The sequence below is a fragment of the Drosophila miranda genome, chromosome 2, assembly GCF_003369915.1.
Source record: "Drosophila miranda strain MSH22 chromosome 2, D.miranda_PacBio2.1, whole genome shotgun sequence".
In the NCBI taxonomy this organism is placed as follows: Eukaryota; Metazoa; Arthropoda; class Insecta; order Diptera; family Drosophilidae; genus Drosophila; species Drosophila miranda.
This window is the reverse complement of record NC_046675.1, coordinates 15,633,842-15,649,888: the sequence shown is the minus strand read 5'-3', so window position 1 is coordinate 15,649,888 and position 16,047 is coordinate 15,633,842. Positions and strand designations below refer to the sequence as shown.

Here is a 16,047-nt window from a genome sequence, read left to right as displayed (position 1 = left end):
AGCTCCTGGGGGGTTTTTCCAGCCGGGCTCAAATCACTTTTTTGTTGTTGTCTGTTTCGTTTCTGCTTTGCATCCAGAGGTGACACTTTTGTCGCCTTCTGCACATATAATCTTAAGTGGGTCTGTCTGTCTACGGCAGCCTCCTTAGGCCCATTCCCATTCCCATTCGCAGCCACTGTCTGCCTGTGTCTCCTGCTCGAGTACACACTTCTTGAAAATTTAATGGCTGCCACTGCTGTTGGCACTTACACGGTGGCCCGCTGAGCCCCCCATGCCCAAACCGCAGCCATTCTCATTCCCCAGCCTCGGTCTCAGCCTCCCCTCTGACACCTCAGTCGAAGAGCTCATGTTACAGACAATTTGCGTTAAATTTACAAGTACACCATTCGCCAAATGCCAGACCAGAGCCACAAACAGGACCAGAAGGAGAAGCAGCAGCAGAACCAGAGATGGCACAGTACCTTATGTTGTTTTATTTGCAATGGCGTGCCGCTCAGGTACATCCAGAGATCTCATGTTCGCTACTTTTACCACAGCCCCATGGAACGATGGCAGCGACAGCGGCAGCGGCAACAGCAATTAAAGTGGATTTTCATGAAAATGAGTTTTCCTAATAGTTTATTTTAGCCCAAGAATAAAATCATGGCGATAAAATGCGTTGATTAAGCCAGACGAGGAGGGAAGGTGAGAGGCAGAGGCAGAGGCCCAGGCAACATTCTGCCATGACGATGATGGGTCTCGACTAGGATAAACATCTTAGACACAACTGCTGTCAGGGCTTTGGTTTCGGTTTTTGGTCGGTGGAAGTGGAGGTGGCAGTGGCAGGCGGGCATAATTATGCATATTATGTTGCAGGGACTTAAGTGCATATTTGTGTTAGCTATCAGGTAAATTGGGTCTAATTTATTGCCAATTAGTTGGGTGATTAAGTTCGAGTGATTATGGCATGGCTCGGCTCCTTAATGGGGCTTGGCGAATGGGTTAAATTATTAATTAAAATCACGCATACGCGCGAGTAACTCGCCATTCTTAAGTGAATTTGTCTATGGAGCAACACGAAACTGGGAACTGGGAGACTTAAGTAACGATATCTTTAGCGATATAAAATCATATATCAGATGAGCGTGTACTGGGCGAATAGGTCATTGAATATCACGCATACGCCTCATGGGATTCCACATTCTCTTCACTCTAGAGAAATTGTGGTCGGTCTAACATTTGGTCAGCTCTCGAACCTAAACTTTATACTTAATTTGAAATCTTTTTGGCCTGCCCCTGGATGTTGTATTTCGGTATCAAAATTTGCTAACTGCAATTGGGGAGCACTTCAGCTTCCTGAACTGAACTTTGACTACGTTGAAGCAAACTTTTGCCGATAAGTGGAAATAATAATAATAAAATTGGCTCTGGAAACTACTCACGCTTTTGAATGGCTCTTGCGTACGTACCTGCAACGAGAGAGAATGAACGGGAATCGTAAGTCAATATGGAATTAATACGCAGATATGTGCGAGTATACATATATTTCACTGAAAGTTAATGAAAGTACTTGCTGGCCCGTTGCACGGGGAATGCAACAAACAAAGAGGACTGCTGGGGTCAACAAGGCGATGCAATTAAAACAGAATGAAGAGAGAAATTGACATAATGGATATGGAGGTAATCAAAGAGATTGAGGGGAGGCGCTGCCACTCGTGCAGCCTTCAATGTCCCTTTATTCAGAGGCGATTCCAAAGATACAATGCAACATTGCATTAAAGGGCAGACACTGCTCCTGGCTTTGGCTGTGGCTGTGGCTGTGGCCATGGCATGGAAAGGATAGGAAAGGAAAGGACTCGATTCAATAAGCGTCATATTATGCTGTCTAGTCGGGTTTCAGCTGAAGCACCTCGTGTTGCATGCTGCTAATCAATCATGGCGTGCAATGTCAGAGCAGAGCGGGGCGGGGCAGGGCAGGGCAGGGCAGGCCAGTGCGGACGGGGCTCTTCCAGCAGCTGCCTTCAATGGGCAATTATTGATTGATGCCAAGTGCACATCGCCGGATGGAAAGAGGCATGTGGCATGTAGCAGCCCGTAGAACGGGTTGCACCATCTCTTTCTGAAGTGGCCCACAACCCTGATCTAGTGCCCCTTTTTCCTCTCTTCTATTACATCTTGTGTGGCTGCCGCAGCAACTGCCGCATCCTGCCGTCAATGTTAAGTTTTTCGACATTGAAATTATTCTTTTGAGGTGCCGCACAGCTTAAAGTTGTACCATAATTTGTTGTTTCCATGCAGCATTTCATGGTTTTCCCTCCTCTCCTTGTGTGTGTGTGTGTCCTTGAGGTTTCTGTGGTCCTGTCAACAGTTTCAGTTTCCTTCTCGTCTGTATTACTTTTGAGAAAGTTTTCGCAGGGCTTCTGCGTGTGCATTTAACAGATATTTCTCATAATTGTATGCGAATGTTTTTGCGACCCCGAACAAAATATATTTTCTGTGATTTTTCTCTAATTTCGTTTTGGTTTTGACGGAGAGAAACGTGTTTGGCATTCTCAAAGCGCAGAAACCAAACAAATTTATTTAAATGACTCGGGAAAATTAAGTGGAAATGTGTGTGAGCGGTGGGTGGGAAATGAGGGAAATTCGCGAGATGTAGATAAGTCGAAGCAAGGCAAATTTTAATGCCGCTCCAGAAAACCTTACACAAATAAAACTATAAATAAAGGACCCCCCCGAAACCTGGAGCGGGCTGTGGTCGATGGGTCTAGGCCTAGGCGGGACCTATTTACATAAGTGCCCTCCCCCTTTGTGGAGGCGCACGTGTTTGATATTTCTTCTAGTTTTATGTCAGAAAACACACACACACACGCGAACCCGGGCACATCCGCCCGTTGATAATTCAATAAACTAAACAAGATTCTGTTGGAGATTTATGGGTTTGCTGAACTCGCTCTAGCAGCCAGTTTAACATTCAGCAATTTCGACTGCCTTAAGGAGGTGCGGTGCGGTTTATAAATCTTCATTTCAACGCACACAGATACACAGATACACACACGAGCATAACGACATTCCGCTCTTGGCCACTTATTAAAATGCCATTTTAGAGTGGGCGGGCAGCAGGGGCAGGAGGAGGAGCAGCAGCAGCAGCCGCGGTAGCGGTAGCGGCTGGTTCATAAAATGCCAACACTTATGCCCAATAAATGGCCATAAATCTGGGCAGCCGACTCGTTGGCGGCATTAAAATGCGCAACGACACGGCCACAGCACAGGCTTGACAAAAACAAACCCCAGCCGAAAACTAGGCAACAGACAAATGCCAGGAATAAAGGAAATACGAACGGGGAGGAGTCGAGGCTTTGGATACCCTTGAAGATCTGTTGTTTCAATGCTCGCTATAGATTATCGCCTAGGTTAGTAATGGCTATAGAAAATTGGGTAAGCTATGATATGGAACTACAATTTGCGTAGCTTCATAGAATTATTTCCTTCTTGTAAAAAGTGTCTTCTCAAAGTCTTCTCATGGAATAGAGATTATAGGGAACAGATTGTTGGTGAGAGGGTGGGAAATGCTACCTTCTCTGCGTCCAATTTAAAGCAGCCTCTGCAAATTCCCAAGTACTCGTTGTATTACGAGACAAATGCCACAAATAATAAGTACTAAGCATTAAGTATTCCCAGTATTACGAGACAAATGCCACAAATAATAAAAAATATGTCCTGCTGATGGTGTGTGTGGGTGACTGGAACAAATCTCTGTTTGTTGTCGAATCATTCTCCACGGCTTAGCAGCCAAGCACAATGTAATTTGGTTTTAAAAATGCGAGCATTTGCTATGCCAACTGGCCCGAGGTGCTGCTCTTAACGGGCGGACATTACCCTGATGTCGCTGCCAGAGGACAGAATGGACTGGAAATTGATTAATTGACAGTTGACTCGTCATCGTTTTTGAGGGTCACTCTGGCTGGCAATCCTCCTCCGCCTTTTCGGCCAACATTGTTATACGAGAATTGTGTGTCAATAATGGACATGACGTGCCGTAATAAATCCTTGGTCAGCCAATTTCACAAAACTGCATTAGATTTCGAGCCATTAGGCAGCATTTTCCCTTCTGGCTTCTCGTACTATCTATTCCTATTGGCAACATTGCCTGGACATGGACTTGGAGCTGTACTTCGACTATCTGCAGTTTACACATCGCTGAATGCAATTCTCGACGCTATCTCTTAGCCATTGTGAAATGTTCATCATGCAAATACAAAAATGAATGAGGAAAAAGTGCTGCTCTACTTATGCCATCATCGAGAGAGAGAGAGTGAGTGAGAGAAGGAGAATTAGAAGCAGATTTATACTCGTACATATACGAATATCCTTCCATGTAGCTCTGGGCGTTGCTCTATTTCCAACCATTTCGTAGCTGTGTGGGTTTTAGTTTTTTTTTCGATTTCCACTCCTAATTGAGCAATTTCCTTTGGTTAATTGCTTTGCGCGCTGACTGATTTGGACTTGGATTCAGATTCCGATTCACTTAGAGGCAAACAATCTCCTCTTTGGGGAGCAGTGTCGCCCCCACTAATACTCGCGACAATCTGCTCTTCCTCGGTCAATTAATGCGCCATAACCAATTCATAAACAAGCGAATTGAAATTGAAAAGCGGTGAAAAAGGCGATAAAGGACACCTCTCGAGCAACGGATGCAGCATTCGTTGATATGCAAATGCAGTCATAAAACGTGACACTTGCCGTCAACTTCAATTTGGCCAAGGCATTGACTACTGGCCATAAATACGTGTGGCGGATGCCGTGTGTGTGCCAGTTACCTTTTTCTCTGGCACAAAAAGGTAGCAAATACTCAAAATGAAGCGTAATTTGCATATGGCTTTGGGGTCTCGATGGGGAAACATTGAGGATGTGTGCTTGGGGTCGGCTTTTATGCACACTCAAACACACACACACACACGAGTATATGTATGTATGTGTGTGAATACCGAGAATCAAGTAGGTAAAGGTAAAAGTAAAGCCAAAGCCCCAGCCACAGTCCCAGCCCCAGCAACTTGGCCTAATCTGCATAATAATAAACCACACAAACATAAAACTGGAACACCTACTCCTGCTACTCCTACTCGTACATAAGGGTGTACTAGCCACATTTCCACCCTCCCCGTTGGCCCGTTTTTCCATGCTTAATATTGTGTAAATTGAATTTCCATCACTTTATGATTACTTGATGCGAACTCGGATGGAAATATTCATCAAGTTGACTTTTGCCAGAATCCGCCATCCAGCATGGAGCCCCAGGGGTCTCTGGTACCTCTGGACCCCTGGACCCCTGGACCCCTGGACCTCTGACTGCAACCAAAGTAGCTGGGCATATCCATTTTAATCAAATTGACAGCCGTCTGCAGCAATAAAACTTTATTAGCAGGAGGAAATGTGCATCTGTCGATGCTCGGAGCACAGCTTAAGCCCGTCTCTGGAACCCCCATGCAGAGATGCAAGTGGGAAAGTGCCATGCGCCAAAGGACTTGTACATGCTTCAAGCTCTCTGTCCTCGAGAGATACTTGAGTATTCAAATTGAACTTGACTTTTGATTTTTTCTTCGCAGGCATTCATGGGTGTAGGAGTATTTTCTTGTGCCGTCAAGGAAAAACCCACCGATTCGATGCTTTTTAAAGACTTAAATATTTGGCTTACCTTTCTCTGTGAGCTGTTCGCGGGGGCGGGGTATTGACAGTTGGCAAATGGTGTAGACACTCGTATTTAATTGATAAGTTAATTAATGCAGTTCGCTGGTGTGTTCCATTCGCTGATTTTGGCGTTTTCAATGAGGATTAAAAAAATGTAAATCCAGGAAAATTCGTATTGTTTGCAGCGCGCGTACGTTTCTGCATTGATTTCCGTTTAATTGGCTTTCGGCGTATACATTTACATACATTATGCACTCCATTATGTTTGTGATCCATAAATAGGGGTTATCCGATTGTATAGTCATAGTTATAGTTATAGTTGATAATATCGCAGATGCATAGATCTGTACTGTTGCTTCTTGTTGTAAACATCAAAGAGTTGGTTGGCTACTTCTAGGTACACATATACATAGATACATACACGTAAAACTTATCCAAAAGTTGTTTGTTTGATATATAAAATGCATATCTTCTCTATATAATTCATATCTCTAACATGTATGCTCCGTCCGCAGTGTTTGTCTGAGTTCCCTTCCGTTTGCTGAGCCATTAACAAGTGCAATTGCTGACATCTTTCCGATTTGATATGATCTTATGCTAAACAATTGAGCTCTCTGGTTGCTTTCTCTATTGTCTCTCCTTAGCTCCATATCTCTTTGTCTTCCTCTGCGGTCTCTCTACGTTTCCATCAATTTTCGACATCGCTGGACATTAATGTAAACTTATTTCACTTTCGTGTACGTAGGTATATGTATATCAACAGCAATAAAACATCAATAAAAATCGGTTTTTGTTAACAACACTTTTATAAAAACGAACGCAACGTTACGACGGTTGGGTTACACATAATTATATATATATTTTTGTATATATATATATATATATGTATATGTAAATGTATATCTATTTAGTATGTACGTATTTATGTTTATATATTTTATCGTATAGTTATCTTTATCTTTATATATTGTGTGTGAGTGTGCGTATAGATAGAACTGCTTGCTCTTATATACATTATTTATATTAATCAACACTTAAAACACACAGAGATTTACTATAACATGAAGATGTACGGGTTAGTTCGAGTATTTATTACGATGCGGAATGTTCCAAAAATTTTGTTGTTGATTTCTCGATTGATTTTTGCTTCACAAATTCTAAAAATTTCACATCACAGCCAATGGATACTGACGATGGGACGCATTTTCCTTTCCTTCTCCTCCTGATCTCCTCCTGCTACCATTTCCGCTTCTTGGTTTTTTCCTGGTTCCGATGATGATACTGTTGATGATGGTGCTAATGCCGATGCCGATGCCGATGCGGATGCGAATGCTGACTGACTAACAATTGGGGGGCCTCTGTTATCCATCTGGGAAGTTGCCAGGTCCCAGCTGGAGCATGTCTCATTTGGGCTCCTCGATGGTCTGGCCGACCACAATGATGATCACGATGAACACCGCCAGCAGGACGAGGATGCAGCAGATGGCCACAGCCACCATCGCGCTGTTACTCATACCAGGGCTCTTTAGTACACCCGGTTCACTCTCGAAATGGAATCGAGTCTTGCTAACTCACTCACTCGATAATGTCTGATTGATTCGAATTGATGGCACGATACTCGGCTATCTCTCTGTCACTGCAGTTGTGCGCTGTATCGAAAAGAGAGAGATATCGGGGGCATTTGCATATTTCCAGGGACTGACAGTGCGACTGGGGACTGCCTTGTCTGTGCACAGTTGAGATTATCGGACCATTCACTGGGCAATCACTTGTCATAAGTTCCTCCCCTTCCGCCCTTCCGCCTTCCGCCTGGCTCCTGGCACTGACAAATACCCATCCATCCAACCACCCATACAAAAACCCGGAGAAACAAATTGCCTGCCATAAATCGAGAGGGCGGCCTATCAGACGCTTGACTGGGCATGAAATGCCTGCCCGACCAGAGGACCCTGACAGCCTGTGGACAGCCAAAAACTTGTCGCCTTTTTGTGCTCCGTGCGTGAGTGGAGGGGCTCACAAGTGGGAATTCGCCCAACAAAAATCACAGCCGATAAGCCCGACCCAAGCTGTTCGGGGCTCGGTTCCTTTTGTCTCTAATCTGGGGCCCTGTGTGCCACTGTCAGATGATTAATGTTGGCCCGTGCTGCACTTCCTTCCAGCCAAATGCAATATCCAGTATCGATAGCTAGTGTCCTGTCTAATAGCTATAATGTCAATGCATTAAACTGGATGACAAGGCTGGATGGCAGCCTGGCCTTCAGCACGTATACTTAATTGTAAGCTGAGCACGGTCCGGGCCCGGAGGGGCAAAAATTCAATTACATCGAAACAAAACTTGACAGGCCCTCGATGTGATTCAATGTAAAAATAAAAATTGAAAAAACTACACAGTATGAAAATAATGAAAAGTAATAAAGGAGGGTTCGACTTTTCCAGGTCGAGGCTATGTATACACTTTAAACTCGTAGAACTATGTATGTGTTGGCCTTCAAAATGGATCACTTTGAAAGCTGATTGGTGCTCGAACCACTTCCGTTTCTGATTAAAACATCCACAAGTGGACATACCCTTTTGAAGGGTACAAAAACCATCAATGTAATGTTTATTTTCATTTCTCTTTCAGCACAACAGCGAAAATGGCTCTGGGCGATGACATTTCGCAGGAACCAGACAAGCAATAACAACACCAACAGCTTTTGCTACCAACTTTTGATAAGTTTTCGCAATGTCAAATGGCAGGTGAACGGAATGGAATACACTCGTAAAAAACTAATGCAGCCCGTACCGTACTGTTAGTGGGGCACGAATTCAATTCAGTGGGAAAAAGCCTCGACTAGACCTTTAATACGAAGTTAAGGCGATGGGCCCGCCCTAAGCTAGGGGGCGTATTATTTATGTACTCGGAGACCACTTGCGGTGCGTGTGATGTCCAGAGGTTCGGCCGTCTATTAGGCAGACTTTTAATTATGCCGCTCACGCAAAATAATTTGCCTTCTCCGGCTGCGTGGACTCGTCATTTGCAGGCCCTTCAATGTTTGTGGCAGTTTCTATTTTGGCCCTTTGTCCGTTTGATTTCGGCCGCAGAGCCGGGACTGTTGCGACTTTTAAAGGCTGTGGGCTATTTAATATATACATACTTGTATATTCTTATTTATTTAAGCTCATTTGTCGTCTGGTCAGTGTCGCCCTTTTAGGTTCAGTAAGCCATTGCCACTAACTGACTTTCGTACCTTTCGTGCCCATTTCTTTGTACTCGGCTCTGTCCCATTGAATCGGTCAATTAATATTCATGAAATGCCTTCCTTCCGCCAACCCACCACTATCACCACCACCACCACCACCACAACAGTGCATACATTATGCCTTCCTGTCTGCCTTTTTCCATGTATGTCTACCTACATATGTGTACACTGCTTGTGTGCATAATTTCCACACAAAAACCGTAAAAATAATATTTAAAATTCACCTCTGTTAGGGTCGGGACTTCCTTAACCGAATTAAGTTGTAATAAGTCAATTTATCAGGGTTTTTTAAGCTTATACTTGTAAGCCCCCGGGCATATCAATCAATCAAATTATGTTTGCGGCGTAGGAGGCGTAATATGAAATGAAAATGCAGCTGCCTCTGCCGAACCGCACCGCGCCGTCCAATGTGTCGTATGCGCAATGTGGCCAAATGCTTGTGGTTTATGGCTGGGCGATAAAAGGCCGCAAAGATATTTTATTTTTGTTTACTGTCTGGCAGAGGGGGAGGAAACCGGTGAACACTTAAAAAGATTTACAACACATTGCACTGACACATATTGTGCGGCGGTCAGAGTTCTTCCCGTCTTTGAGTCTTAATTAAATTAGCGCCCCCATAGAAGAGGCAGAAGGCGCCGAGCCACAGATAGAGACAAAGACAAGATGACAGCACAACAAAACTGCCACCGAAAATGCCAGCACAAAGGAAACACCATGTCACTGGCTAGATATGGGCTCATACACAATGCCTATGTCTGTCTTTGTTGTGAAATAAAATAAAAATAAATTTTTGCAATTTCGTAAGTTTTATGCGCACATTTGCGAAATTTGTTTATGCTGTCGAATAAAGACTTGGGCGTGGCTATGCGTGGTAAGAGTGGGAGAGATCATAGAACAAATGGCCCATGACGCAAAGGGAAAGCCTCCAGGACACAGATGGGTACAGATGCGTACATGGAAACGGGGTAGAGGCTGACTATGGGATAGGTTAGAGGTTAGGCAAATGGCACCCCAGGGTGCGTGGGCATCCCAGTGCCAGTGCCAGTGCCAGTGACGTTGGCAACATTTTTGTGCCCTGTTCTCTCTCGTCTCGTGTGCGCTGAAACATAAATTCAATTTGTTTCGCCCCCACAAAGAACCGTTGAAGGGTTAACTTAACCCTTGCCAAAGTGAAAATTATGGAAAATTGCATTGCCCAGAACGCCAGGGAAGGACAGGGGGGGAGAGAGCGAAAACCGTTTGAGAAATGAAATTGCATGCAAAATTAAAGCAAAGCCGATCCTTTTGTCAAGTTCAACTGCAGGGATGGATGACCTTGGCAGTCGCCGCTGAAGAAGTCCTCTCCGCCAAGTACCGTTGACTGTTGGAAGTGTGTGTTTGTGTGTTTGTGTGTTAAAACAATGACTAAAATGCTTGAACAGAGCTTTAAGGTCTTGTCTTGCAATGTCAAAAGTCAAAAGTGCATTAAAATAATTGCACTTGCAGGCAACGAACGGCTCTGATTTATAAACGCGCACCAATACACATACCTCTTCCTGTAATGCCCCACTTGTTCAGCTATTTCTGTACATCTATGTGGGGCCAGCACATTTCCGCCTTCAACTACACTTAAACTTGATTTTTGTAGTATATCTTTTGTCTTAGACAAGCGAGGGTCTCAGGGCTCACATTGTGGCCCCACATGAATGGAGGGCCTATGAGTGTGTGGGTATCGTATCTATGTGTGAGTCAGCCTCGAGACGGTGGTCCCTTAGCCTTGTCATGGCCCGCTGCTTCCCCCAGCTTGTTGCATGTTTCACGTTCGCTTTTATGAAGGAGATTTTTAAAGCATTTTTCATCTACAAAAGACAGATTTTTCTTTTTTGTGAAATGCCCCGGGAACGTGCGACAAAGATTAATTAAATTCCCAACTTAAAGTCTTCCTGGGAACCTTGTGGAATCAACTCAATCAGCAGCTGCTAACACGTGTAAAATTTAAGCAAAAAATCACTCGAAAGCATGTGGCATGAAATTTCCCGGAATTATGTGGAATATTCAAATCGAGTTTTGTTTGCCATTTGCATTGGAAATGTCTGTGGCTGTGGCCACCTGACGACTCTCCGTTTCAGCCTTGTTTATTTATAAATTCGATTGGCAATGTGTATTTGGACCGAAAAGTTCATTAGGATGAATCGCCACCTCATCGCATTTTATGGTTATCTCTGCGGTTTGTTTATCTGTCTGCCCTAATTATCATTGTATATCATTCATGGCTAATGGCTCGGAATGGTTCACCCCCTCCTCGTTAAGACTCCCGATAGTGATTTTTATTGAAATCGGCATAGTTTTCGCTTGGTTTCCTTTTTGGCTCTCCCTTGGCTCATAAAATCATAGTGAAGAAAGGGAAAGTTTCGCCCAGTCCCGATTGATTAGTAGTTTGATTGAAACGAGCTCAAGTTTGAGAGCTAATTGATTAACTGAACTGACTTGGGGTTCTAGTGAGAGTGAAATTTCCAGGACCTGATAAACAATTATTATTAAAGCCACTTAGAGCAGGTGGCACATCAAAGGGCGGGACGGGACGAGACTTTTTATTTTTAATCAGCAAACTCATTAGCAGCATCCCGCCGTTAACTAAATATAAATTAAAGAAGCGGCCATCCGCAGCTTACATCCTGCCTTTTTATGCCCCCTTCCTCTCCCTTGTCCTTGTTCTTGGCCCCACTGCTGCTGCTGGTCCTGCTGGTGCTGCTGCTTGGTGAAAAGTTTTCACTTGGCAGCCGTCAAGTTGATGTAATGAAAAAGTTGCAGCATTTTTCTAGCAATATTTCTCATATCACATGACACGGACACGCGGCGCGACTGCAGAGAGCCTTCGAAACAATAAGGACTATGCACCGGGCGCTGCTAATTAGCTTCGAGTTGGGATTCAAATACAAACAAATGTTGCCCATACGCAACAATGGGTTTATTCATGGGAAATTTGAAAATATTCCTTGAAAAATAGTACAAAAAAAATAGCACTACAAAACGACAAAGGAAAAACGAAAAGAAATCTTTGTGCACATGTCAGAAATAAATAAACATTTTCCACAGCGAAACACAGCGAAACGGCGGGGGGGACATTGTGTATAAAAAGGAAATCCACTCGAAGCCGACGGGAAAACCATATGAGTAGCGGGGAAGGTCGCCCCGAGATGAAGTCAGTCTGCAGCTCATTATGAAATAGCCCAAGTAAAAAACCTCATTTTTCGATTCGAGGGCGGGTCCCGGTGCCTGCCAGTGGTAGCTTTGAGGGAACCCCAAAAGGAAATTTTAATGATGCATATAAAAAACCCGGCGACGTCAAATGAATAAATAATTTATGCGTAAAGGTCCTAAACAAACGAGTGGCTGCCACATTATTTGGCAAGGTTTCTCCTCACTTTTTTTTGCCCACTTTCCACACGTAGCAAATTTTATCTCTCTATTACCTGATGGCCATGCCAGTGGCAGTGGTGGGGCCTGATTTAGTGTCAGAGTTTCACCCCCGAAAAAGGGAAAGGGTTGTGATCCCTCTGACTGTGTGTTCTCGTGCATTCCTCCACTAGCTGTTCTGTTCTGTTTGCTTATCACCTGGTGGTTGGCTAGTCAAACAAGCTGGCTGCTCCACTATTTGCCTAGAACGGGGCCACGTTTCAATATTTCAGAGATTTGCCGCATGCCACGTTAACTGCATGCAAATTGCAGGAGTCGGAGTATCTTTTCCTTCTTTGGGGCCCTCTGAGGCTCAAGCTTTATTTGCTCCCAGCTCTCACACGCATTCGATTAGTTTTGAGCTGGGGTCTTAGCATGAACTACTACGAAACGATGAGAGTGGGAGCTGTGAGCTGGGAGGTCCTTGAGGCCAAAGGGCGACCGTTCTTAAAGTTGTCAGTCGCCAGGGAGAGCCGTTGCAATCTACTTTCATCCCCAAGGACGGAAATTGAATGTTCCCAATGACATTGGCTCCAATTAGACAGCTCGGGTCCACAGCTGGACCAGGACCCATCATAACTTCTGTTACGGACACATTTCCATCACAATTCTCGCTTTCTATTATATTTTTGCATTCAACATATGTATTGTGCGTGTGTGTATGCATATGTCCGTGTATCTTTTATTGTAGCAGTCCAAACAATTGCAGAGTTGTAAATCCCCCAACAATTGCCTTCATCGGAATCGTTTTGTAACCTTTTATTGCACAGAATGCTATCATTTGTTGTCCTGTGAAAGGACGCGACAAGGAAATCAAGATTCCCAGTCCAGGGTTAACAATAAGCATGTGACTGTGTGCAAGGGTGTATTTGTAAGTATGTATGTGCTTTGAATAGACAGTATATGTGCGAATGTATGTGTGGGAGTACATTTATCTGACATTCATTCAATGTAACTCAGGAGCAAAGCAGAGACTGCTTTTAGTCGGGGATTAGCCCACTGGAGAGTAGATTGACTACTTCCATAATAACGTGGTGACTCGCAGACTCCTGCCTGGCCAACTATTGATCTGACCCTCCACAAGATCAAAGTGAAAGCCCCCAAATGGCTTAGGGAATCCCCAATTTAAGGACATTTATCTCATAATTACTGATTCCATGTAAACTGCTTTTAGTCTGGGATTAGCCCAGGAAGGAGTATTTAAGTAATGGTCAATCCATGTCCTATCCCTTATAAATTTCCACTTAATTCCTTTAGAAAAAAAGAGTAAAATACCACCTTCCAGCCAAAAACTGATACCACGTAACCTCCGATTGCCCTGGATCAGACCCATATCTCAAGTGTGCACCACAGACAAGGCAATTCAAAAGAATATGTATGTAAATTATTCTCAAATTCCATTTGAATATTTACGGTTCCGAGCTAAAAGCTTTCCAAATTGATTTGTAATTCACTTTTGTCTTTCAAAGTTTTGGGTTCTTATCGTTGGGAATTAGTTTCCCGCAGCAGCAGTTCACGTTGATAACCGATTTTTGGGAGGGAACGGATTGGATTGGATTGGTTAAATCAGCATAAATATGCAAACCAAAAAGCACCAAAGCGGCCCAAGCGATAAAGCGCGAAACGAAACGAAACGCAACGGATAACTGCAATCAGTGTGGGAAAAAAATTGTAAAGTGCGCGCGAGACCGGACTTTGGGGCCTTTCGCACGATGCGATTAATGTCGTCGGCTGCTGCTGGCTGGTCTCCTGTGGCGGCTGCTGATTGTGAGGCTGAAGCTGTAGGCTGTAGGCTGAAGCGAACAGTGTACGGTGTGTGTGGCACGGCCGACAGAAATCGACTGAGCCGATTCGGCTGCTGGCACGGCATTTAAAAGCACTCGACGAACGAGAGCCACGGAGCGCGTGAGAGCGAGGACTCCAGTGATGACACACACTCGGAAAGAGAAAGCTTTTTCTTTGGCCACATTTGAATCTCGGGGCGGTCTAGCAGTCAGTCCCCCCAACCAATAGAACTTGAATAAATCAAATTGAATTTATGATTTCATTTCTTGCTTAGGTCTACCCCACATCCCCATCCCCATTCCCATCCACATCCACATCCTGCAGCCTCCGTCGCCTCGTCACGGAGCTGGGCGCCTGGATCTGGATCTGGATGTGGATGTGGATCTGGAGAGGGTGCTTAAAGTTGTTTGCCTCGAGATTTCATTTCGTTTGAGGTGCTGTGGCTCAATGAGTCGTTGATTTTATTTGTTCGAGTGGCCAGGACGCCGCTTTAATCGCTCGCCAAAAAGCCTCCACTTGACACCCCGTGGCAGGTGGCAGGTGGCAGCTGCCAGATGCTGCCCGAAATCTGACAGGTGAGAATCTTGTTTGACTTTGGCTTCCGCTCATTATGCCGCCTTTGCTGCTGAGAATTTGTTTGCTCCTTTTTGTGGATAATTGCTGAGTCAAGGAGTCGCCTCCGCGCGCCTCCTAGTCGCTGTCTGCCAATGCTGCCTCTTTGGGCTAATTTAAATTGGCTGCAAAGTTGCGTCGCTTAATTTTCGATCCGATTTAATTTGCCGAAATCTCATTAGACCGAAGCAGACAGCGACGACAACATCGACGACTCTGTCTCTGTAAGATAAATGTGAATGTCGTTTTCTCCTTTGGCTGGGCTGCTGCTGGTTTGACCTGTGCCTGGGGCCGGGGCCTGGTCTGGTCTTTGACTTTCTTTCTTTCTTCTCCCGGCGCGCCATTATTGGTGGTTCTGGACGCCAAGTCAGCGATTTATTTGAGCCAAACAAAAGGCCGTGTAACCCAGCAAACATTTGCCCAATCTCCGGGGCAGTGATAAGAGCAGGAGAGCCGTTTCCTCTTAGCCGGATGATAGCATGGGAGTCCCCCCACTGCGCATACGCGAGCTTTCAGAGAGAACGAAGCCGAGAGAGCAGGTTGGGTTCTTTGGCTTAAACTGATAAGAAGGAAGACAGAAGCAAAGTCCTCCTGGTGCCTGCATCTGTGCCCCGGCAGCGGCTGCTTCAATTGTCTTTAATCGCTGCTCAAATGTCGATGATGATGGGGCCAAAAGACGGCGAGAGAAGTGGGGAGTGGGGATGGAGGGTACATTTAACGAATTGTCATTGATTTCTTTTGAAATGGCGCCGCTTTTGTTTGCCTTTGCCTTCTGCCACATTAGGCAGCTGAGCTGCCTCCCAGAACCAATATTCTGGCACCCTGTTTATCGGGGGAATGATCACAATTTAATCTGCTCTGGCACTGGCTCTGGCACTGGCAGCTTGTCCTTAATAATTATGTTCACATTTAATTAATAAGTTTATAGCATTAACAAAAGCCAGCCGCAGCGACTTTGCCCCGAAAAGGGTCTGCGGCGCTGTGGCATGCAATTAAGAAGGGCCGAGCCGCTTGCCACATTGTCTTCCAAGCAAACCCTCAACGCTTGACCCCAAACTTTGTAAAAATTTCGCTGTTGTTCGGGCTTTGAGAAATGAGCAAAAAACCGAGCGATGAAAAAATGTCACACAAAAAGATTTAAAGGGAAAAAAACCCAGCCAGCCCCATCCCCATCCCCAGGGGGATGGATCCTTTCCTTCCTGCCGGCAACGCACACATTTGTAGGTCATTAAATTTTTTGTCCGCCTTTGGCCGTAGGCAGTCGATACATATTCCGTTCGGTACATAAATAATGAGCTCTGGTTGTCCT

At 44.8% G+C, this 16,047-nt stretch overlaps 2 protein-coding genes across 11 annotated transcripts in view; both read right to left on the bottom strand.

The window, feature by feature from the left end:
* Positions 1–16,047, bottom strand: part of LOC108157166 (cubilin) — a 43,469-nt gene that overhangs the window by 11,281 nt on the left and 16,141 nt on the right. The window lies entirely within an intron of this gene.
* On the bottom strand, positions 6,574–14,176 carry LOC108157167. 2 transcript variants are annotated; one of them, XM_017289085.2, is made up of 2 exons: positions 13,755–14,176; positions 6,574–7,313 (listed from the first exon to the last, which is right to left on the bottom strand). In XM_017289085.2, the coding sequence occupies exon 2, from the start codon at positions 7,176–7,178 to the stop codon at positions 7,068–7,070; it is 111 nt and encodes a 36-aa protein (XP_017144574.1). In that variant the 5' UTR covers positions 7,179–7,313; positions 13,755–14,176; the 3' UTR covers positions 6,574–7,067. The 2 variants fall into 2 exon arrangements, with proteins under 2 accessions (XP_017144574.1, XP_017144575.1); XM_017289086.2 differs by having other exon boundaries at positions 13,796–14,176.

Coding starts and splice junctions, on each gene's coding strand:
- LOC108157167 (XM_017289085.2), bottom strand. CDS start 7,178: ATGAGTAACAGCGCGATGGTGGCTGTGGCCATCTGCTGCATCCTCGTC.